Source organism: Athene noctua, chromosome 6 (assembly GCF_965140245.1).
Source record: "Athene noctua chromosome 6, bAthNoc1.hap1.1, whole genome shotgun sequence".
Taxonomy (NCBI): domain Eukaryota; kingdom Metazoa; phylum Chordata; class Aves; order Strigiformes; family Strigidae; genus Athene; species Athene noctua.
The window spans coordinates 16,429,181-16,453,596 of record NC_134042.1 but is presented as its reverse complement, the minus strand read 5'-3'; the positions used below and the strand labels follow the sequence as shown (position 1 = coordinate 16,453,596).

The window sequence follows — 24,416 nt, the reverse complement described above, 5'->3', positions numbered from 1 at the left end:
ACAAATCATCTCATCTAATGCACATATTCAGAAAACACAAAGAAACATCTGAGCCAAAACAGAGGTGAAAAAAAGAACTTGTGAAACGGGGCAGTGCAAGCCCCAGGGGATCTTCTGTACCAGTAGGAAACTACATAGTGTGACAGGTAATAAAATTTGATGGCTGTAGCGGTGACAGGTGCAAAGCTAATGCACAACAGTGTGTTGTTCTCATAATTGTCCTCAGTACAGGCATGGGCTTCTTCCTGAACTGGCATTTATAGATTCATAATCCAGTAGTAGAACATGTGACAAACAGCAAACAATAAAGAGGACAGAATACTATGAAAAATCGTCCTATATATGAAAACAGGGGGAATCTGTAATTGTTGGAGGCAAATAAAAACTTCTGTAGTCTATTTTTGAGGCATATATTATCCTTTTTAAAAATACTTGGAGGCATAAATTCTGTTTGCAAGACAACTTCAGCCTCTAGAAGCCAAAATGTCCCTCACTTAAGTGGCTTTCAACCTCCTTAGTATTTAGATCACATATAGGAATTTGAGTTCCCAAGTCACTAACAAATTCTTGAGGATTGAAATTTTACTATTAACACCCTAGAAGAAAACGAAACTAATAAAGGGACCAAATGCAGAAAGATCAAAGAAGTGTTGAATGCTGAAGGTGGGTCACTGTGTCAGCGATATGAATCACTTAGAAAACTGATTATGAATATATTATTGATACAGCCAAGTATGAATTGATGTAAATATAGGACTAAAGAATGGAAGTAAAATTTACAGGGCGGAGGATTATATCATGAGACGTAAAGATTTAGAACTGTAGCGAGTAATCTGCTAAATACAAGTTCTAGTGTAAAGAGCTAAGTCTCTTGTAGAATTAGAAGGTTATTTCTGACCTTACCTTTGTATTCCCAGGACACGAAGACAACAGTATATTGTATAGAATTCAGAGGAGAACCATTACAATTTTTAAGCAGTTGACAGACCAACCATATACTCCAGTGGTATCAGAACTCAGGCTGTTTGGTTCAACAAAGATACTCTTACAAGATTACTTGTTTACATTCCAATAATATTGAGCCACATGGAGAATAAACTTTGAATGAAGTTTCTATTTCAGCAGCAATGGCTAGATATTAAACTCAGACTAATTCAGACTGTAAATAAAACATAATTTTAACAGTGAAAGTAGTTATAAGGAAATTAATATCAAATGCTTTGGTAGGTACTCATTTCAAAGCGAGACTGGATATTTATTCAAATGTGATCTACAGTTCAAAGAGAAGCAAGTTCAGGAAGGTTCACAGACTATATTAAATATCAAATCAGACAAAATTATAAAAATATTTCTCCTGGTTGCAAATAATCTCTTAACTCTTACTTCAGAGAATTAAATTGATTTTCATCTTATACTAATGGACAATATGTAGTAGAAGGACAAACTCAGAAGACCAGTACCAGCAGAAATAACACAGCAACAGTGATCTATAAAAACAGAATGCCAATCAGAGCTTTGGCTATTTTAATACAAGATGCTCAGATGAATTTGAAACTTTCTGGAAATTTTGACAAGATGCTTTTGATTTCCTTACCTCTGTGTAATTCATTGTGTCATTTAGAAACATCTATATTTTCAGTCTGCGTTCTTGGAGAGTGAGAGTATTCTTTGAGTTTAGTACCTTGCTGGAAAAAGTTGTTGATTCTTTGAGACTGCTGTCCATAATGCTGATGAGTAAACCAGAAGCTGGGATCGCTTATGAAATCTGAAAGTCTTTTGTATGTCAATTCCTGACACAGTGACCCTATTTCGAGAAACAAAGACTGACTTCATTCTCTGACAATGGATAGAAGAACAAATGAGGGACTGAAGCCATTTTAGGAAATGGCTATCTTGGGAAAACTGTCAGAAAGAAATGGACATCTAAATTTAAAAACTGAGTAGTTTTAACATTTTTCCATGACTTCCAAACAACATTAGTACTCATATGATCTGACAGACCCTTTCTGTTATGACCTACAAGAAGAACACAGGCATGGAGTTACAAGGTGATATTAGTAGTGTCCATGTACATCTTTGAAATGATAGGCTACAGCTGCTATGTGCAGGATCAACTGAGCCTGGGCTGGGGACTGGGGTGGGAGGTTGATTTTGTTGTTGTAACATCCAGCCAGCTGAAAAGAAGAAAGAGCTCAAGAATTGCACAATGACTATTCATGACCTGGTCCATTTCAATCTTGAACATCTTATTTTAGTTTTTTTAAAAGAGATATTTATAAATCTTCTTGTCAAATGAAGATTTTTTGCATTTTATATTTGAGAGTATAAAACCATAGATTTTGGCTTATACCATATTTCTGTTACAAAGGACACCGTCTAAAAATTGTTTCTTCTCAGTGAAACTGACTTGGAAGAAGTATACATAAAAGGAAATGCTGTCTTCATAAAATAGGAATTCATAGCAAAACAGTTTTAAATAAGGTCCTGATAGCAGTAACTTTCTCAGTTTTGGACATTTTTTCTAATCCTGCCTCTTGGAGCAGGGTAACTGGGTATGAAGCTTCTCATGAATGAAGTGGCATCTTTATTGACTATGGAGACATAAAATGAGGATAAATACAGCCATTTCCCCCTTGTAGTCAAGAAGGTGACATTTAATATGCCTTGAGACCTATTTCCCAAAAAATAAGCTAGGAACTATGAGTAAAAATGTTTCAGTGGGGCCCATCTCCAAATATTTTCCCATTATCTGTGGTCCTCCTTCCAAAATGTCAAGGTGTTTAACACTTCATTTTGCTTTGTCTGGAAGTCAAGAGTAAAGAAGTTTCTCCACAGACTCTGCAAGGAAAGATGAACTACGCATTGTTGGCATGCCCAGTTGAGCCTAAATCCTTCCATAACTTCACTCTTCATCCTTGTGAGAAGCCTGTCCAAACTGTAACAGAAATGTGTTCCTGTACACTCCCTTTCTTTCCCGTTGGCTGGCCCTGCAGAGAGGAAGCTTTTCCTGTAATGATTTTGAATATTCAGAGCCACCAAGGGGGACACAGCTGGGCACAGAGCATCCCTTTCACCCCAGGAGCCTCTCTCCTTCCCTGGCTCTTTATTATACCCCTTCTGCTTCCTTTACCCTCAGGAAGCCAGATGTTTTTAAAGAAGAAGGGACACAGAGCTTCCAGAACACTGCGGAGACAGGCCTACCAGATTGGTGAGCACCATTTTTAAAACACTTGGGACATTGAGGCACATGCATGCTCACAGGCAGGCTCGACTAGGTGTCTGTCAGTGCAGATCTTGGAGCATGGATTCTACCAGTGGTTACCGTACAGAAGCAAATGGTGTTTTATTCTGTCCATTAAATAACACTGCCTTGTCAGTTAAGTTCTTATGCACCAGTGCACTGTAGACATACATGGCTCCACAACATTGATAAAATTAAAATTCTGTTAATACCAAGAATGTTTACATTACTCGTCAGTAGCAGCAAACATCTTTATCCATCAAAGCTTTTCCCTCTTAAAAATAGAGCAAATCAGGAAGAAACCTGCTTGAAGGTAGTAGTGGAGTACAACTCTGTTACAACTCTTCAGTCATACCTGCATATTGTTTTACCATTACCGTGCTGATCATCTCTAAAGCAGGCTACCTCGAATGTTCATGAAACCTCTAAACTATCCACTATGCCTTTTCTCCAAAATAGTGTACAGTTATATACTAGGTCTTATTTAGGGGGATGGCTTAATAATATAGATTAATTTACAGAACTTGCCTCCTATCACAGACAGGACAAAGGGGCAGGAGTGATAACAGAGGGAGAGTAAGTCACCTGTCATTTTCTCCATTAACAAACAGAAAAAAATAGTTTCTATAGTTTGATTCTTGTAGGAATTACAAACAGGCAGAAAAGTAATGAAAAACCTGTCAAAGGCTAATACCTGAAAACTGCACTCATGTGAGGATCCTCACTGATGGGCCTATTTTTATAACATTTTAGATTAATGGGAAGAACATGATATAGACTGTCTGCTTTATCAGAAATTGCTCAAAAGCTGGAACATACGAGCAGGTGATCAACTTTGAATACCTCATACAAGTCTGTTCACATAGCATTGCCTAAATCTAGAGGACACATTAAATGAGCCTTTTGGTTCTTCTAAGCAGTGCTGGAGCAAGCATCAACAGAAAAACAGACCCTAGAGTACAGCCTTACTACCCAAAGCATGAGCAATAATGTGTTTCCACTCACAGAGCAGGAGACAATACAATGGGCATTTTCTTACACTAAAAACATCTTTATGCTTGAAGGAATATAGTCCAGTATTGTAGAGACAAATGAAGTTCTAGTTCCTTCCATTGACTAACAGCCGTCAAAAAATTGACTTGCTGGTCTCAAGCAGGGTAAGTTTCTGTTCCTTCTCTTCACTTATTTTTAATGAACTGTAGTTTACACTTCTTGGAGAATTTGTATTATGTTTTAGTAAACAAAAATTGATGTCATATTTCATTTGACATTTCATAAAAATAGCTATTTGTTTTAAGATATAGCTGATGACAGGGAATTTTAAAAGGCCTTTTTATATTGTCTCTGACTTGTGGCTTCCAAGTCATTTTTCCTCTAGAGACAGACATTTTTCCAAGTGACTAAGTTATGATTCTGTAAAAGGTAGAGCTTTACAGAGAAAACCTTCATTTTGAGGCATTGCCTTTTAGGGACTGCATTTCTACCTGTCACAGAGGCATCCGCACTATAGTTCAATAGCGGTTACACCAGTTTACAGGGGAGTGAATTTACTTAAAAATCAGTTAAAATTTATTTACAATTTACTCTTACTTAAAATTGAAGCTAATGCAAAAAGAAAAGGTAAGAAACTCCACGATAACAATACCATGTCACCATGTGTCAGGTTTTGTCATGTTATTTGCTTTATGTAAGCAACTGGCACTAATTACATCAATCAAAATATTTTACTTTCAGTTATGTCAGTATAAGTAAATTCTCATATTTCATGAGTGCTCTGAAAGAAAGAACTGCAGAAACACATTTACCCTTCAGGTTCACCAGTGCACTGTCATCTTTACTGATGAGCAATGTCTTTGGCATTGACTATTGTATTGTGTGGTGTAATCTTCAGTCATATTATTTCAACCTAGCTACAACTGTTGAATATTTTCCTTTCCAAAAGTGAAAACTTTTCAGTGAATCCATACAGATTCACTTCCTTCATAAGAAGGAAGATAAATAGAAGCTGTTATCTTTACCAGTGAAGTCCCATCCAACTACTCAGAAGAACTAATGAATTTCTGGTAAGTATTGGGATAAGGTTCATTGTCCTCAGCCAGTAAAAGAGCCAGGTATAATTTATTAGTTAATGCAAACCAGCAGTTCTCAGGCTGCTTCTTACATTCCGTGGACACACCCTAGCCTGGATTTAGAGTGGATAAAGTGCTCATGGGTTAGTACAATGGCACGGCACCTGAAGACAACTGTTACCAAAGCTCTGGTCCTTTTCTTTCAGTATTGATTTAAAAAATCACTACAGTTCACAAGCAAATGAATGTACACAAGCGGCAGGCAAGGATGCGGTACAGGACCCAACCATCGGCAATGTCACGGCTTCGTGTAGGAATGTGCTCCACAGCACATGAGCACCTGGCTGCTACAGAACGGGACCTTTTCCTGTTACACTCCCATTGCTATCTCTGTTTATAACCTCACTGCTCTTTCATCATTCTGGCATATATATGAATGGGAGTCTTCTGAAACAGTTCATGAAAACAGTGGAGTAAAGTATGTTATCATCCACATAGAGAGAAAAAGTTGAAGGCATTAGGCAGATTTCATGGTAACTCCAGCAAAAGGGTTGAAGACCTATAATCAGAGTCTTTCTGAGTTCATAAATATAAACGAAAATCATTACACTGCAAAAAAGTGTTCTTACTTGCAGCACCATCAATTAAAGGAGCAGCAAAAAGTAACAAAGACAGATCCTTTTATGTTGCTATCAGATAGACAAAACTTACATAGTCATGTTGAACAAGCCAAAAGCTACTGTAATTATTCCAGTTTTCCTCACAAGATGGCCTATATTCTTAGGGAAAACATATTGCATCTGTTCAAAGTGATCCAGGGAAATACCACAGAAGGTAGAAGGAAGAAACATTATGAGAACATGATGAAATACACTGGAGAATTTTGAAACAAATACAGTTTCAGAAGAGTGCCCATATGTTCCTACATACATCATCAAAATCGGATGAGCTTCTGCTTTAGAGAACCATACCAGTCAAAACACAGAATTCCTATTACATTCAAATATTCATTCATTGAATTATATTCATTGAAATGCATTCATCAAATTACATTCAATATTAGATTCTACAAAAGTTGGGGTTTAGTTGGCTAAACCAAATACGGCATGTATGCACTATTCTGCATCCTGCACATTACTGATATGCAAAATATTCCTCTTGGCCATGAGGTGAGAAGTGGGTGACAGACTTTGTATTTATGCCTAGCTGCATTCATCTATTCATTTTGAAATCTGTCACCTCAACTGAAAGAGCACAAGAAGAAAAATGAGTTAATCATAAAGGATCAAATCCAAATCCCATCTTTCCTCAAACAGCAATGTCATTGAGCCTGATGAGATCTCTGAGTACAATTAAGTACACTCTTGGGTTTTTTATGAAAGTTTTACTTCAGTAAATTCTTTGTTGTTTTGGAGATGTTTCTTTTTTTTGCTGACATAGAACTAGAAGTTTGATTGGGATCTTGGCATACGAGGGGAATTTCTAGCACATCCTGTACCTTTGTTAAATCTTTTCTTCTTCTGGGAGATCTGTTTAGCAGAAAAGAGACCTCATAAAATGCAAAACTAGCACAAGCCACTGTTTCCCATTGGTGTGGGCATGGCCCGGATGGCACATAGCCTTTTGACTTTTACAGTCAACTGTTGTAGTTTAGAGGGGCAGCTGGTATACTTTGGTCTTTAGTGTGATTGGTGTAGGAACGCTGCTGGCACTTCAGTTTTCACTATGTGTCCAGGAATCTGTAGTTCCTCCAAATCTGTGAGGAATCATGTGTGAAGGGGTAATTATTTCAGCAAATAATTGAAATACTTGAGATGCTTTCAAATAAAGTAAAAAAGTCAGCAAGGGAGGTTACCCACCTCTGCTTTTGTACTCACAGTAGACACTTCTGCACGCATCTGGTGCATTATGGTGCATGCCTGCCTTTCTGTATCCGTGTCCAATAGATCTGCAAAGCACTCAAGTTTAAGGTGCTAACTGTGACAGTTTGCATGCACAGATTTTGCAAGTACAGGTTTCCAGAAGACCTGGGTTTATAAAAGCCTGGGCTGATGCATGAAAGAGTATGACAATCATAAGTGTTTCTGTTAGTCACCCAACAGTAATAGCTGTATATGGCAATGAACAACAGAACTGGAAACGACTGTCAGGTAATGAGGTTAATTTGAATGAATGAGACTGCTGTGACAAAGAACGGTGTGGAAATGGTACTGGAAATTAGTAATGAGCTGTGGGTTTTGTACTGTGACAATGGCTTGATACGTCAGTCCTAACTAATTGTTCCAGTTCAGTTTTACAGGGATCACTACTGCAGAGTGGTAGGTGATGCAGATCACCATGTGTTGTTATTTGTTTTCTAAATTAAATTATAAAACTGAGCAGTTTAATTGCATGTATCAAACTGCTGGTGTTAAGGGTTGTATCACAGAAGAGGCTGACAGATTTATAATTAATGACAGTGAAGCATAACAGTAGGATCAACAGAAGTGAATTAGACGTTGATTTCTATTTGAAAGAGAACATTACACTGTAATTTAGGTACTTCAAAATGGCACTTAAAAGTTAGAGAATTCTTTGGTCTTGACTGTACTGTAGCTATTTGAGAGAGATAAAGGAAAAAATCTTCTATGTGGTTGATGTCTATTTTAATGAGGCTTGCATCATTTTCTTGTTCAAGCTCTTAAGCTCCTGTGTATCTTTTCAGTTCAAAGACAGCTCAGTAATCAAGCGCTGCATAGCAGTTTTCCACAAACTAGCTTTGATAATCAGAATTTTTCATGAATCCAGAAGGTGTTCCTATTCTGGTATACTGCCATCCTGCAAGCCCTCTCTGCAAATTAATGAAATCAAGTGGCATGTCAACTGCAGTGTCATGCATCTGCTTACTGGATTCTGTGCATGCTGCTGCCACTGTACAACAGATCCCCTACAACTATTTTCCAGATTGTACTGCTCATTCCGTTCCATAAAACTGAATCATGAGGATCAGGAAATTGAGGTAGTAAAACAGATACTGTTTATCAGCCTGGCAAAATTAGCAGAGAATATCAAGATATACTTAAAAGTACATGGACTCTTTATGCAAAGCATTATGTCTGCAGCTTCAAAAATATATGTACAATACACATAATATTTGTGCAGACAATCTGCTGTAGATGGGGCTTTCTACTGTTGAAAGAAGGTTTGGGTTTCTGCTTACTTACCTATATGAATAGTTTCATAAATGGTACGTAATCCTTATAGAACAAATCTTCTAAATTGTATTTACAGAAGATGCTAAGATATGATCTGAAACATAAATAGAGTATAATTTTTTTAATCAGTTGCAACATGTTAGAAAAGCACATTCTGTTGTTATACACAGCACGCTGTTCTTGCACACAGTGTCACTCTGACTTTGAAAATCACCAAATGAAACAGAATAGTTTTGCCATTGGGAAATGAGACTTCCCATCAAAATCTATTTTACATTGATTAAGGTATTCAGCACTGTATTTGAGCACCTGTTACAGTTCTGTCCATGAAGGAAAAAAATTCATAAGACATTTTAAAGGATTTATCATAGTAAATTAGACCATTAGTCTAGCTAATCCCATATCCTGCCCCTAGCAATGGACAGGGCTTCAGAATATAGCTCCTGATTTGTACCTGCTCACTGAGTGGTTTTTTCTCAACTTCATGGTGATTTGTCACAGGCCTTTTAGAACAATCTTGTCCTGTTATGCTCAGATGCCAAAATTATTTTTTCTATTCTTCCAGAAGTTAATAGTCTTAAATTACTTACTCTCTTTCCATGTCAATCCAAAGGAGAAGCTGCTCATTGTTACAGAACAAATGAAACAAGAAGTAATATCTTGTCGTCTGATTATATCAAATATGTGTTAATATGCAATTCTGCATTAAATCAACTAAAGGCAAACAAAATATTTGCTACAGTGTTGATTGAAGATTAGAGCCGGTGACTCCTGTAAGGAGTGTTTTGTGTTAATGGCAGGTTCATGCATCTGCTAGCCTCAGGTAGGGTAGAAAGTTAGACAGACCTGAGTGACAAAAAAAAAAAAGTGCCAAATATGGCAAAAAGAGCAAAGCCTTCTGTCAAGGCGAGGGAGGGAATTCTGTAAATACCTCCTTCCTTCAGAATGAAAACCAAACTAAGATAAGCATTCAGTTTATTACAATAAAATTTCTATCACATCTTTCATTTTGGAAGAATTCAATGCATTTTGTAACTATTGAAAGATGATATGCGGTGCTATTGGTTGGATCAAGTCTTAGTGGTAGAATTTTTAAATGTCTTGCATTATACAGATGGTAAAGAAAGGGATATATTGTACTGGAAATGCTAAAAATATGCACCAAGTACAGTAATATTCAACTTTTTACATGACATGATAAAAAAACTGTATGATGAACTACTCCAGTGGTATGCTACCCTCATAAAAAAAAGGGTGAATTGAGCCCTCACCTGTTTTGAGTTTGGGCTTATTTTGGGTTTGGGGGTTTTTTCTTTGTTAAGTAATTTTATATATATATACACATATATATATATTTAGTATGTAAGTAGGAGCACTTCCATTCAATTTAACTCTAACAATAGTTAAATATACACCTGTTTGCTTTTTGCTGTTCCTTCCATTATTCTCAAACTACAACCAAAAGCAAGCACGCTTCATAATCCAGAATTAGGACGTCCCCAGCAGGTGGCCTTGCTACCTATGAATAACTTTTAAATAATTAAGCAAAATAAAATGAAGCAGCCTGGAGCAAGCTCCAGATAAGGTCTTCAGCTGCATCATAACCTGAGAAAAATAAACCGAAAGCAGTCTTAGCCTAGTAACAGTGCCATGAGTGACTGTCATTGAGCTTCAGGAAGGCCTGTATCAATCAACCCGTGTAATGAATAAATATTCCTTACTGCATTACAGTCTGTACCCTCATTGCCAAGGATTAAGGAATACTTAGATCTTGAGAGACTTTACCTATTACAAACTCTATAGTAATCGTAAGCAATATCTTACTACATACAGATTACTACTTAGACCATCAATATGAAGCAGTTGGTTCTGAAGAAGACACTGACAGTAGCCAATGACAAACTTGCTTCTTTCCTCTTGCCTTCAACAACCAGTAAAGACTTGTGCTGGCGTTCGGATAAAATGATCCTGAGATTCCAGAAGGGGCAGCTGAAAAAAAGTCTCTGTTTCCTAAAGAGCAAATAAGGGGATGGTTTTGCTTGAGTCCATACATTTTATATTTTTCCCCAAAATAAACAGAGTTCCACTTTTCCTTATAGGCCATTTAGAGTATCCAAGATAGCAGTACGCTAAACAAAAGTCATGGAAGCATGCCACAATATCTGTAGCCACTGTTTCCTTTAAAAAAATGGTAGTGTATAATTAAATCTGGTTGATTACAGCCTACACTATGGCACCAGCAATCTGCCCTTCTTTCTGCTGTAGTTTGTTGCCTTCCTCTTAAAAAGTAATATGACCCTAAAGAGTGGAGGTAACTCAACACAAATAAAGAAGTTTTGTAGGATAACCACACTGTGATGCCAAAGAAGATGCTGCATCAGTCACTGGACCTGGTGGAGAAAGGGTCTGGAGTCTTACTGCCTGTAAGGCATAACCCGGGCAGAGGACACTTGAGGGCTCTCTGGTGAGAAGGTGAAGAGTGTGCAGGGTTTCATGCACTTGAGATACCTACTCAGTGAGGGAGCGCAGTCTTTCTCATGTCACATAAATTGTAATGCCCACAGCACCACGTAATGCTGCCTGCTGCTTTTTTTTTCACTAAACCATGGGCAAAGCTGGGACACTCAGCTGGCCTTGCTGCAGAGCCCTCTGATGGAGAAGATAAAGGATTTACTCCCACTTTTCACTGGTGGAAGCTTGAAGTGGAGCCTTACCCCCATTTCTACACACATCAAATAAGCTAGACAGGTAGTACTGCAGCCTGCTTGGTGGCCAGTAATTTTCATGTTTCAGGTCCCTTTATGTGGCCCTGTCAGTTCATTTAAATCACAAATTGTATCGCTACATACTGTGCAAATTACATACCTTTAGACACTTGTATTAGCGTTCTTCAGTCCCAGTCTAAAGTATCCCACTGTTCCTGTTGCAAAGCTCTTAGAAAGAAAGGTGCCAAACAGTGTAGTGTTCACTTAATGAGACTGCAGTTCTTGTCTTGAACAGAGCAATGTGGATTCTTAAGAAGGGAAAGATCTTATTTTATCCTAGAGCTGTATCTACTTAAAATAAGTGTGTGTATATACATCTGTATGTGTGCACACAGACACTTTAACTCGTAATAGTTTCATGCCACTAATCTGCTTGCCTGTTCTTTTCTGTAGCCCAGATGATTTACTGAATGCACTGAATGAGGGTATCAGCCGTGCTGATGTGATCATTACATCAGGAGGTGTATCTATGGGGGAAAAGGTATGCTAAATTTAAGTATGACTTGCTACAGTATATATTCAAGTCAGAGTCTGTCATCAGAGCTTCTACCTTTGTATTAATGTTTATTAAAAAGGGATCTTACTTTTTTTGGAACACATAACTGTGGATTAATTAACAAAATAGTCTTCAATGCTATCCTCATTCCCTTTGTTCTTGTTACTGTACTATAGTAGACATAGTACAGCAAGGAAGATTTTAATTCTTGGTGTCAGTGATTTGCAAATGTGTTTCTATTTAAGGAATGATTTGTATAGTTATGATGAGGAAGATGCTTGGTTAATAGCACACAAAGGCAACAGACTTCTTTTTATTTTTAGAGCAGTTAAAAAGTAGATAGAATAAAGATACTTTGAAAGTACTTTGGAAAGCAACCTGAGTATATAAATAGCTCTTTCTTACTCAGCAGATCTGTTTCCTGAATATGCCAAAGCTGTATCTGTTACAAAAATAGTTTTATCACATTTTGCGCCTGTTAGTCCTACAGAGGCAGTACATACGAGACACAGTGAGCTGATATATTTGCCTTTTGAATCATTAACAGAATTGTTGATTGAGTTCCTGTTGGTAATCCCTGTGCCAAAACCATCAAAGAAAATAGGGATACACAGATGCTGGTGGGGCGTAGATGAACCTGCAGGACATTTATTAATCATGACATATGCGAAGGAAAACTCAGATTACTTTTTGATCCCAGGCTGAATCTGTGAGTTTGGCAGGTAAAAGAAACATCTCTCCTTTTATAACTAACAGATACTAAAGACAGTCATTAGGAGATGGCAAACATGAGTGCTGTTTTTGTCACTTTTCTGAGTAGAAATCATATTGTTGGATACGTCGTGAAAATGGGTAACTAGTTAAAGCACTGCCAATTACATCCAATACATTTTTGTCCTCAGTATTCCTAGAAAAATAATGAAGGACGAGTGCTGGTCTTTAAGTTGGGAACGTGGTGAAATAGTGCAGACACAAGAGCACTAGGAAGTGACTGAACTGCTGAACGGTCTCACGGGCATTTATGCCTTCTGGCTCATTTCTCCCCGGTGTGAATTTGGGGCAACAGCGTAAAGTCAATAGGCTTTATATTCCACTGATGGTTAGTCCTCTATACTGCGCTTTCAACAGATCTAATACAATAGCTGTGAATGTCCAAAAAGTAAATAGAAAATAAAAACAGGCTTAATGCAGTCAGTAATTGAGAATTCATGCCTGGCTGAAAAAAGTTACTGCTTTCTAAGTATTTGAACACACACACACACACACACACAAAAGATAAATACAGGAATACTGCAAGGGAGCTCCAGATTTACTGCTTCCAAAGTCTCTCTTCACAGATGACTGTTATGTCCTGTGTCTTTAATGTCACTAAACACAACAGACAGGATACTACATCTTTGAGCACAGCAATTTTTAATAAAGACTAAACAAGTAATTCAATTTGTTTTAATAACTGGATCAATTGTGTTTATGCAAAATCTTTTAACTTGAATTAATGCACGAGCCACCCACAGTTTTTCCTTTCTAAGGACTATTTAAACCAACCACTGTGAATTAGACCATGTCCCCAAGAAATTATAATAATTACAGTATCCTGGAAAACTATGATTTCTACAGTACGGTATTGATTTCAAAAGTACTAGGAGATCTCTATCTCTTCTGCTAGATAGCTTCCATGGCAGAAGTTAAATAACTTGATGATTTTAAGTCTTAACTTTGAACGATAAAAGCTTTTTTCCATCTTTGATCTAGAGAATGTTTTAGTAGTAGGTATTTGTGGGGTCCTCTAAGATTCTGATGCTGCAGCTGACTTTTAAGTAATTATATTACTATGTCCTCGTGGAGTCAGGTTTGGCACCTAAAATGAGTCTTGTTCTTCACCTCTTCTTTTTGAAAATACTTCTTTCAAATACTGGAAATTCCCCACTGGACTGTAGCACTTTTGGGATATGAAAAGTCTTTCATCTTCACTTGGTATTAATTAATTGCTTTGAATGCTTAGATGATGTAAGCCACTTTGATGTTACTTAATTGATTTTCTTTTTTGAATTTAAACAGGACTATCTTAAACAGGTGCTGGATATTGATCTTCACGCACAGATTCACTTTGGCAGAGTTTTTATGAAACCAGGGTAAGAAATCTTTCTACTTAGGCAGCATAGATGGAGGTTATATTGGGCCAAATATCCTATATAAGTGCTTCGGTAGATTTCGGTTTTCCAAATATACTATAAACCACATGGTAGAAAGAAATGGGAAAAGAAGCAAAATCAGTCCTATTCAAATTAGTCATTCTCTTTATGGGTGAAATTAACTGTAACAGAGAGATTAGTTTTTATCAGTAAGAGATATTTCTCTGATAACTGTTGCAAATGAGGTTTGGGGATTGGGTGGAAACCAGCATGGTGTAAACATGGCCACAGTCTTCGCTGTGATCACAGAGCTGAGATACTGACATTGTTATGAAATTACCAGGAAGTATAAGGACATTTAACTGCTGGTTTGCTTAACGAGCATCTCATTTCACTTCAAAATTTGCATAAGTCATATTCCTACAAAAAGCAATTTCTTGAGAGGTGGAATGACAGCTAATTTACAAAGTTTTATCTAACTGGCATATTAAGCATAGTCATTTTAAAGTAAATATATCCTTTATGTGTTTAGTTTGCCTCAGAAGACTGTTTCAGCATTGCTTGCCTTTGCTGCAGCACTGCTAATTAATGAGTCTGGAAGTGTGCTTTGTAGAGAAAATTAAAACTACATGTATTGAAAATAGTTCCCTTTTCACAGTACAGTAGCAGAAGGATATCTGCAGCTCTGCCTCACTAACCATGGAGTGCAGTTTGTTTGCAAACTAGGTTGGCACAGTCCGGTAACACAAGGCCAAGTGCAGCTTTGAGGAATGATTCCTGTAATTGTTGCCAGGGAGCAGAACAGAAAGTGGGTGTTTGCTGTGAAAACAGACAAATACTTTTACTGTCTCTGCATACAATCCAGTAAAGAACTGCACGTGGGTTTAGTGCTTGTGCTGCTACCACCACCGCCACCCGTCCGTAAAAGGAAAAAGTGAGCTGAAAGTGTGTTTCTTCCCATGCTGGATGTAACCCAGGCATGGAAATTACTCTCTGCTTCTGTCATACTGCTACAGCCTGTGTGGTGAAGTCCCAAAAGTGGGATCTTGCACTCCAGCCTATGTTGCTGACAAGAATGGATAACCCAATTTGCAGAATTCAGAATATTAAGTTCTGGTTCTGGCTTATCTGAAAGCAAATGTAATTCCTTCTTCTGGTGATCCCTCTGTAGACGTGTAGCACTAAACTTTTAATAACTAGCCAGAAAAGCTTTAAGAAATCTTTTTTTCCCCAAACATTCATGTTCATTTTACGCCATAACAAAGATATTTCTTAACTGCTACCAAAACATTTGGCCATCTAATCTTACTGAGAATGTAAGCACTCTTCTTTGCATTGGCTGTACTGCAATAGCAAATAATGTGTTTCAGTTTTTATTAATTCTGTCTTAAAAGGCCTTAGATGTGAATTGTGATTACTATATTGGGAAAAATTCCCTTGAGTAAGTTCCAAGAGCGAAGCCATAATTTGTTTTGTATGCCTGTATTTTGATGTGCCACATGCCTGCAGTGATGCCCACGATTTACCATTCCTCTACTTGGTCTGAAAGTTCCTGAGCTAACGTAAGGTTGTATCTTATCTGGCAGCACTGCCACAAGGAAAGTACTGGAAGACTTTACCAATGATGGTGTTGAAATCTCATACGAGAATTCAGAGTTTCCAGTAAATATGAATTAGCATGAGAATTCAGAGTTTCCAGTAAATATGAATTAGCAATTGGATTTTTTTTTTTATACCTCAGTTTGTGTACTAGTTATAAGATTTGGAGATCTGGCACATAGTTGCCATTATGTTAAAAGACATTTTAAACCAGAAACTGCAAACACCAACTTCCCCATGTAAAATAAAATACTGATTAGTCCTAGCAGATACAAAACTAGGTGGTAATGATTAAAGTGGGGCAACTACCATTTGCTAACCAGGTGATAGCTGTCAGCTGAAGATGAAGCCAAGGAACTCAGCCTAACTATTGCTCCTGTAAAGTATTACTTCTGATGTTTAAAAGGATGACATTAACATTGGTATATAGAAAAGTTTTATTAATCAATGAGTGCCTTTTCTTTGCCAGTCATATTCTTGAGTCATCACATTACTGTCCTATTTGTATAACTGTAATAGCCCTGATAATGAGTCATTAAAGATCACTCAGGAGCAGCTGTGAAAGATAGAGTGAGTTCTTCTCTTTACTGATAGACCTAGGTCTTACCTGACTGCAGCTCTGCCTGTGTACCTGAACCTGTTCATCTGCAGACTAACTAGCATTTGCTGCTCTGAAATACTGCTGTAGACAATGGAGTAAGGGAAATTAGAGTCACAAGTGTCACAAAACCAAATACAGCTCTTTAACTGCCTAATTTCAGTATTACTTCTCCATTAATTGGCTTCTAGCATGAAGGCAGGATTTAGATTTTTGGTTACTAGTTCATCTGCTCTTACATGTTTCCTCACCAGAAGAAAAACAGTATACTTAATTTTCATAGCTGAATACCGAGTAAAACTAATTGTTCTGTCATCACAAAGAGAGGATTATACCCCCAGCATGGAGTAAGCAGCAGGTACTAATGAACTGCTGAGAGAGGTCCTGTTTTGTTTTCTTTTCAAAATGTTTTAAATAATAACATAATAATGTTTAGTCAAAGTCCAGTGCAGATATTGAATAGCTTTCCTTTTCCATAGCCTGCCAACAACTTTTGCAACTCTGGATATTGATGGCGTAAGAAAAATAATCTTTGCGCTCCCAGGTAAGATGTTTTGTGGATTACTTTTGTTGATGTGCATAGATGACCGACATGAAACAGAATAGTGACATTTCACAGTAGCTATGTCTGGTGTTGGCATCCCTAAGGAAGGTACCTGTAAGGTTTTCCCATAAATTTCTAGAAGAGACAGACTTACAGGGATATACTAAGGAGTTCTTTCTTGTTCCTGTCCACAGGTCTTACGACTTCTTCCATCCAACAGTTTCCTTGGGTTTTTTAAGTGGTGCTATACAGGGGTTTGTTTTTCCTGCAGCTCCCTCCACCCAGTTAATATTCTGTGCATGTAAGTCAGTGCACCCATTCTGAAGTATTGCAAATGGAGACAAAAACGAGGGAGTGCCAAGGAGCATGTCAACAGAATTATTCCTTTTTTCATGATTGTATGGTGGAACCAAAAGAGGGCAGCAACACTTTATCTCCCGAGTGCTGCATGGTCTTGGGAAATCACTGCCTTCCGAATAAACATTTCCTTAAGCATCTGGCTACAAATCTCTGCCATACTAAATCAGGAGGATTATTTATTCTTACTGCTTTGACTTTGCATGGATTTCTGACTACACAAGGAATCCTGTTCTTGAAAAGCTGGTGGTTTTCATTTGTAGCTCTAGTGCTTTTTCTCTCTCTTGGTTTAGTTGCTGCAGTACATTCTCCTCCAGGGGAGAGATCAGTGGAGCATCTGTCTGATTGTAGTATTTAATTTAGAACTGTCATCTAGGGAAGTCCAGACGTGTAAGACAAGTGGTGTTTGACAGATGTTGATCATACACCTCTCTTGTGAGTCAACAGAAAATTTATAAATTAGTAGAATTCTCCTTAGAATTTCTATTAAAGCATTTTGCCACTCTGTTAGGGAATGGAAAATTATTTTTCATAGGTCTTGGAAACCTTAATCATGAATCAAGAGCCCTATCAGGTAGGACCTATACCTGTGCACAATAAACCCTGTCCTGGCCCCAGACAAATCTAGGCATAAGACAAAAGGCAATGGAGGAACAGAGGCAAATGCTGGGACCTGAGGAGCATGTGGCAGTTCTGGTCAGAGCAGGATTTCAGCACCCCATCAGCCAGAGTGGAGCTTTCAGCAGGTTCACTTGCCACATGCCACTTCAGTCTTGAATTAAATGTTTCCTGTACATAGTATGAAAAGCTCTTTAGAGTGCAACTGCTATAAGAACGTGAGATCACTTTCAGCATTTCACAGGGTAAACCAAGAGTAAACCACCAACTCTTCTTTGTCCTACAGGTAACCCTGTGTCAGCTGTTGTCACCTGCAATCTCTTTGTTGTTCCCGCACTGAGGAAAATGCAGGGTATTTTGGATCCTCGGCCCACCATCATCAAAGCCAGGGTAAGAAGCTTGTCCTCTATTCAAAAATTCTCTTAAGATGTTGAAGCATAGCTCTTCAGGCTCTGAAGCGCTGTCTTGTTTGGGAAATCTGAGCCTTAGACCAATTCTAGCAAGTTGAAGGAAGTTCACACAAAACAGGGGTACCTTCTCAATCTCTGTTAATGGCGATATTCAGTCCCACAATTTCTAGGAGTTAGATGATCAATGCAGAGGCAACCATTTGCCAATCAGGCAGGAATGACACTTTACTGTTTAAAAAAACGTTTTAACCTGTGGTAAAAAATGCAGAGTAATCTGGGAATACCTAAAGAGTTGGATAGTTCTGTATTAGCAATAGAAAATACAAACTTTAAAGCCTTTCTGTTCTTGAGTTATTTATATAAATAACCCACATGACCCTCACCCTAAGCAATATAAATCCCTTAAGCTATTCGTTTCATATTAAACAGTTACAACAGCCAGAAATCATGACTATTGTAACTGTTTAATGTAGATTTGAGGCATGTTATTAAAATGTATTATATTTTTGATTCAAATAAAGTACCAAGGAACACATTATCTTTTACAGTTTTCCTAGTGTTCTCCTACTCCTTATCACATCTCTGCACCTCCTCAGGCATCCGGATTTTTCTTTATCTCACAGCTAAAATATTCTAAAACAGAGAGCAATTTGTAGTGACCGTCACTTTCGCATTAATTTTCCAGTGTGTTCCATTAAATTCCATTGTGAACCATCCCCTGTATGTCTTTTCATGTCAAAGACTGGCTATTTCCCTTTTGTCAAAGCCAGCAGGATTTTGAATGAGAACCAATTTTTTATCTTTAATGCAGTGTAATCTAGAGGCCAAAAATGCTAAAGCTTTTTCCCAAAGAAATACTACCTTTAAATTCTCAGTAAAGGAACAGCTTTGGAATATTCCACTTAATGCATGTAGACGTCATCACACACTTTGATATTATAACATCACAGTCGTATTTCCTTTAAATACTGTAGTCCCTACCTTCTACAGCTTTTGATCTTGCACTAGTCACCATCAGATCTCAAAATGCAAGTTTTGAAAAAGACTGTTTTCAAGGAGAAATAATTGATCAGGTTATCTTAGACAGTGTGATCTGAATGCCTGACATTTTCATCCTTTCTCTGCTTCTACAGTTATCATGTGATGTAAAATTGGATCCCCGCCCGGAATATCATCGGTGCATACTGACTTGGCATCACCAAGAACCACTACCTTGGGCACAGAGTACAGGTTAGTGCCCAGTCACACAGACTGGCAGACACACTCACACAGGTCCTTGCCTTCCTACATATACATCTAAAACCAACCAAGCGTGTGTACATGTTTTTTCATATAGCCTTCCTTAGGCAGACTCATTTGTTGACATCCTTGTGCACATGCACACATGGACATTAGTATAAAATTCAGTCATGGTTTATAAACTTAACCATCGAAGCTTCCTTTATCTTAATGACCTGCCTTTACATACAAAATAGACCTGTATGCTTGCATATGTGCACACATTCCTTTCTGTCAACATCTACCCATGCTTACTTGCACTCACAGGCACATTTGTTTACTTTTGCTCTTGTGCCTGTACTAACAAACACAAGTTGGAGCATAGGTAGGAACAATACAAATTAAAAAAGTGTGATTCTAGCTGAACTGGAAAGTAGAAGAGATAGCAGAGGCTGTATATATTCTCTTAAAGCAGACTAGGACTTCTATTAGTCATGTTTGCCACCTAGGGATACTTCTGGATATTCAGCTGCAGTTGAGGTAAATAGTATATTTGAATACTTTTATAGCTGTGTACTGCTAGAAGACTGACTCTGCCGGTTTCTCAAGAGATTCAGGTCTTTAAACAACTAATTGTATTTTTGCTACATCCAAATTGTTCAATACAAAGCATTATAGACAGATCTCCACAGGGAAAACATCAGCTTAAATGCATCTTACTGTTTACTCAGAGAAAGTTCTTACCATTGACTCACAAGATCACACAGCCTCTGACATATTTCCAGGTATAAGTCAAGATATTACTTAGATCTATAAGGCTGTATTTGGTTTAACTCTCTTTCATGGTGCACCACTTCTTTCCTTACACAAGCAGACTATCTGGAATGGTTTCTCTGTCAATCTGGAAGTTTGAAAACCAAGAGCATGACTTTTTACTGCGTTTTCATTTTTTGTCAGTACTACCAATATGATACTGTTTATCTTCTTTCGGGACATGTTGTGAAGCATAGTGTCCCAAAGAAACCCATTCTTTTGAGGTGGTACATTTACATTTACACAGCTGCCCACCATAACAGGGTCCCGCCCTAGGATTCCACTGAAAAATGTGAAGTCTGGGTGAAGGTTTCCAATTCCTCTTTTATTAGTTCTCAGGTTAGAGCTTGAGCTGGAGAGGGACCCCTACCCCACATCATGCCCTCCAATTATACCCGTCCCACCCAGCACCCAATCCCCAAGTCCAATCACTGAATTCTGGTCAGTGGTCTCTTGATTTCTTACTGGTTTTCTTTGTCACTGGGCTGGTCTTCTTCTGAAGTTACCTCATTCTCTTGGAATTTTTTCCTGGTCCTTATCTTTTTCGTTCTGCTCACATCTGCTGGATTCAGCTAGTTCTGTTTTAGTAGCATTACTTTTATAAAAAAGTTTACTGTCCATCAGCTCTTACGGTCTAAGGCTTCAGCTACTTTAGCTACTAGTTCTTAGCTACTAATGCTAAACAGGACTATTCAGAGAGAAGAATAGAGTTAATCAAACATTCAATAACAGTATATTAAAAACATTCTGGACTGTGTTGGATTTAGTCTTTGTACAATTGGAATTAGGTATACAAATTATATACAAAAATAAAGTAATTCTGATAGGATTAGAAATTCCAATGGGAAAGCAATTTACTATGACAAGATATGAGGCACAAATAATGTGGAAGGCTGGACAGGAAAGCAATTAGGAAAGGAAATGTGAGTTTTGAGAGCAAGAGTGATGAGAGGCTTCTCTGTTTCCACCCACCCTGGAATGGTGAGATCCCAGCTCTGTGAAAAAGTTAGCAGCATGAACATCTTCATAAGAACAGCTCTTGTTTCCCACACAGTGTGTTGCAGCATTTGAAACGAACTGAAAACTTAACTGAAATTTTTCTCTCGCTCTCCTGTAGGGAATCAGATGAGCAGTCGTCTGATGAGTATGCGCAGTGCCAATGGACTGTTGATGCTACCTCCAAAGACAGAGCAGTATGTGGAGCTTCACAAGGGGGAGGTGGTGGATGTCATGGTCATTGGAAGGCTATGATGTCACCAGCAAGAGTGAAGCTTTGATGCATGTCCACATATCATTGACTGTATCCTGTAATATGCAACGGCACAGCTAGTTTTTCTGATTTGGATAAAAGTTGATCAGTATAGTCAACATCTTGAATTATATTTCAAATGGAATTTAAATAAATACCTTTTAAAAAAAACTTTAAAACAAATCTTAACAAAGAAATTTATTCTGATTATATCAAAGCAACTTTTTTCTTTCCTTGCAATTGCTTTGTGTGTTCAATGCTAGTTCTAATAGCGGTAGCTTTTAGTAGACAGCAGTAGGTGCCTGCAGAACTTGTGTTTTTTCTCATCTTTAAGATACAACTACTTATGCTCTTAAAACAAGGCTGTCTGCTTATTTATACTAGCGTAGACAACACTTGGATTTCCCTTATTAGTATGCTTCATAACCGCTTCACAGAGAGCTTCTGCTTGTTCTTTATCTTGTATCTCGTGTTGATGTGCACAGTGCCAAAAGCAGAGTGGCTGCACTGGGAACCCAATGAAGCCCCGAGGTTTTCTCACCTCGCTGCGCATTCAGGGATCTCTCTTGTCCCGGCAGCCACCCAGCTCAGTACTCTTGGGCAGTAACTGGATACCTTTTATTTCAACAAACAAAAAAAATTGCTTCCTTAAGTGCTGACAGCCTTTTTAACCAATACATTTAAAAATGTACAGAACTAAAAACTAAAAAAAATCAAAGACTGATCTTGTACAGATATTAGTGTTACCAGCATTCGTGTGGAAATTAAATGAGCAAAGAAATAAAACTAATGTTAAACAACTCTGTACCATAACATTTTCTGTAATGATATTGAAACTTAAATGAATAAAAAAAATCCTCAGTCATTATTTAAAATTTCACCTGTTTAGCCTTGTTGTTTGAACCAAAAAAATAGTGGTTTAAAAGGGTATTTGGGGTGGGGGAAGAGGACAGGAAGGAAGGGAAAATAATATATGGAATCTAGGGCCTTCCCTCATGTACAATATCACAAGTGAGCTGAAAACACAGAGTGAGCTCTCTCTCGCTCATCTCCCAAGGGGCAAAATGGAAGCAGCATTTGGGAGGTTTTACAACTGGATTAGTCAAAGCTGGAGAATACTTTTTTTTTCCCCATGTAAATTGCATAGCAGTTGCAAACAGCCCTTGTGCTGCACTGTGTGGGATTAGATAGAGCATTCTTTTTTTTTTTTTTTTTAATTAGATTCTCTTTTTGTTACTGGGACTATTCAGCCCTCACCAGATTATGTATTTTGATAATTTCACATTTCATCTGGGATTAAGACCATAGAAGTGCCCTACAACACTTTACTTCTTGGAGTTCATGGGTTAAATGATATCCCATCAACTCCATTCCTGAAGCCAGAACATTTGTCCATAGTATTTCTTTAATACTTAGGGATGACAGAAAACGGGGTTTAAATCCTGACTGCCACAGTGGACCAGGGCTGTAGTTCTCTGATAACTGCAGAGGGCATCCCTGAGGCTGGTTTTAAAACCAAACTCAGTTTGCTGTGCAACAGCCTGAACACTCCCTGCACAGGCCATTGCAAAGGTTGAAGGCAGGTGGGCATACACCATGTTCACAGGCACTCCAGGGGCTGATACTTCAGAAAAATAGTAACAAAACTTGCTGATCGTATTTCTTTGTTCTGGACTACATGTTCTGAACTACATCTGTGATTTCTCTATACAGCAGCAGGGTGGTACCAAACTAAATTCATGAATGCCTGTATTTACTGATATTGTAAACCACAGAAGAAGAAAGAGAGAGAAGACTTAATTCATCTCTGAGAAATAATGTAGAACACTGCCTATTATACTCCAAAGGATTATTTTATAGTTAAGGAGTTATTACAGGCAGCACATATAATGAAAATTGGAAATGTATAAAGGATACCAGTAAGAACAACCTGAAGGAAGATTGTTCATGCAATTGGAGGTGCTAGACAAAGATAAAAGAGAAATGCGAGGAAACCTAGTCAGAAATATCTTGGGTCTGGTTTACATTAAAACCATTACTCAAATGTGGCAGCGAGGAGTTGGCACAATACTGTGTATAATGCATGGTGCTGTTTAATCCATATGTCGGCATCATAACACTTAACTACCATTGTAACGAATAAAGCATTCAAAGGTTAATCAAGATAATTTTTTTCCAAATCACTGATAATAGCCTTAGCCACTCTACAGTCTTTTGTAATCCCCTCTGCCCAGCATTCAAAGTTTTGTGTAAGAAAATAAACTTTGCATTTTCTGAGAGAGATGCTGACAGCGCAGCCTTTGTTAACACTGAAAGCCATAGTGGTATGTTGGAGCGGTAAATCTGGGAGGAGTATAATAAATCATTATTACAACTATGTCTCAATCATGAAGCCTAAAATCTGAAGAATTTGCCTTGGTTGTGTAACATCAAAGGATATAAATGTGATATAAATAGATGAATTCAAATAACTTTTTTAACATTCCTAACTCATGGTTTCAGGGAAGGTTAGAAGCTTCAGAAAAGAAATCAAGGACAAACAGATCTTCAAGTATGTGGTTACTTTGGTTCAAGGACTGAGACTTGCAAATGGAAACATTTTAAGGAATATTTTCACTATTTTTACTTCTCTAGATAAGGTTTTAGAACTATCAAAATAGTAACTTAACAACAAGAAGTAGTGCCAGCAATGACTGAAGATAAGGTTGGTATTCCAACTTTTGTTAGTTTTCTTCTTTTTACAGCATTTTCTTCAGCACCTATACATGGGAATGATGATATGCAGTGGGCCTTCTGAGTTCCATTCATCCAGCTGGGGTAATCCTGTAGTGACTTACAAATCATACAGCAACTTTTGTATCCTGGCTAGCCGATACCAAAACCTTGACTGGACACCTGGATGTTAAATGTCATTCAAAAATTTTCTGTAGTCAGTCAGATAAACAGAAGAATAAACTGGCCTCTTCTAAATCATGATTTCAAGACTTTACAGAAATTACAAAGTTAATTCTATCTTGATATTAAAATATGTTAAACATGAAATGTCTTTGATCTGTAGGTAGGTATTACAGATCTGTATGACTCCAGAGATTACTAATTAACATGGAATCTTT

The 24,416-nt window shown here is 37.7% G+C and overlaps 1 protein-coding gene across 14 annotated transcripts in view; it reads left to right on the top strand.

Annotated features, from left to right (window-relative positions):
- GPHN (gephyrin) overlaps window positions 1-22,168 on the top strand; it is a 307,551-nt gene extending 285,383 nt beyond the window's left edge. For 9 of the 14 annotated variants that reach the window (XM_074909768.1, XM_074909767.1, XM_074909765.1 and 6 more), the window contains 6 exons: window positions 11,663-11,750; window positions 13,824-13,897; window positions 16,574-16,638; window positions 17,900-18,003; window positions 19,157-19,253; window positions 21,172-22,168. In XM_074909768.1, the coding sequence (XP_074765869.1) occupies window positions 11,663-11,750; window positions 13,824-13,897; window positions 16,574-16,638; window positions 17,900-18,003; window positions 19,157-19,253; window positions 21,172-21,305 (562 nt within the window). In that variant the 3' untranslated portion in view covers window positions 21,306-22,168. Of the gene's footprint in view, window positions 1-3,136; window positions 3,209-11,662; window positions 11,751-13,823; window positions 13,898-16,573; window positions 16,639-17,899; window positions 18,004-19,156; window positions 19,254-21,171 lie in introns of those variants that run through there. The other 5 variants (XM_074909760.1, XM_074909758.1, XM_074909757.1 and 2 more) reach the window with 2 other exon arrangements.
- Window positions 22,169-24,416: the final 2,248 nt, after the last annotated feature.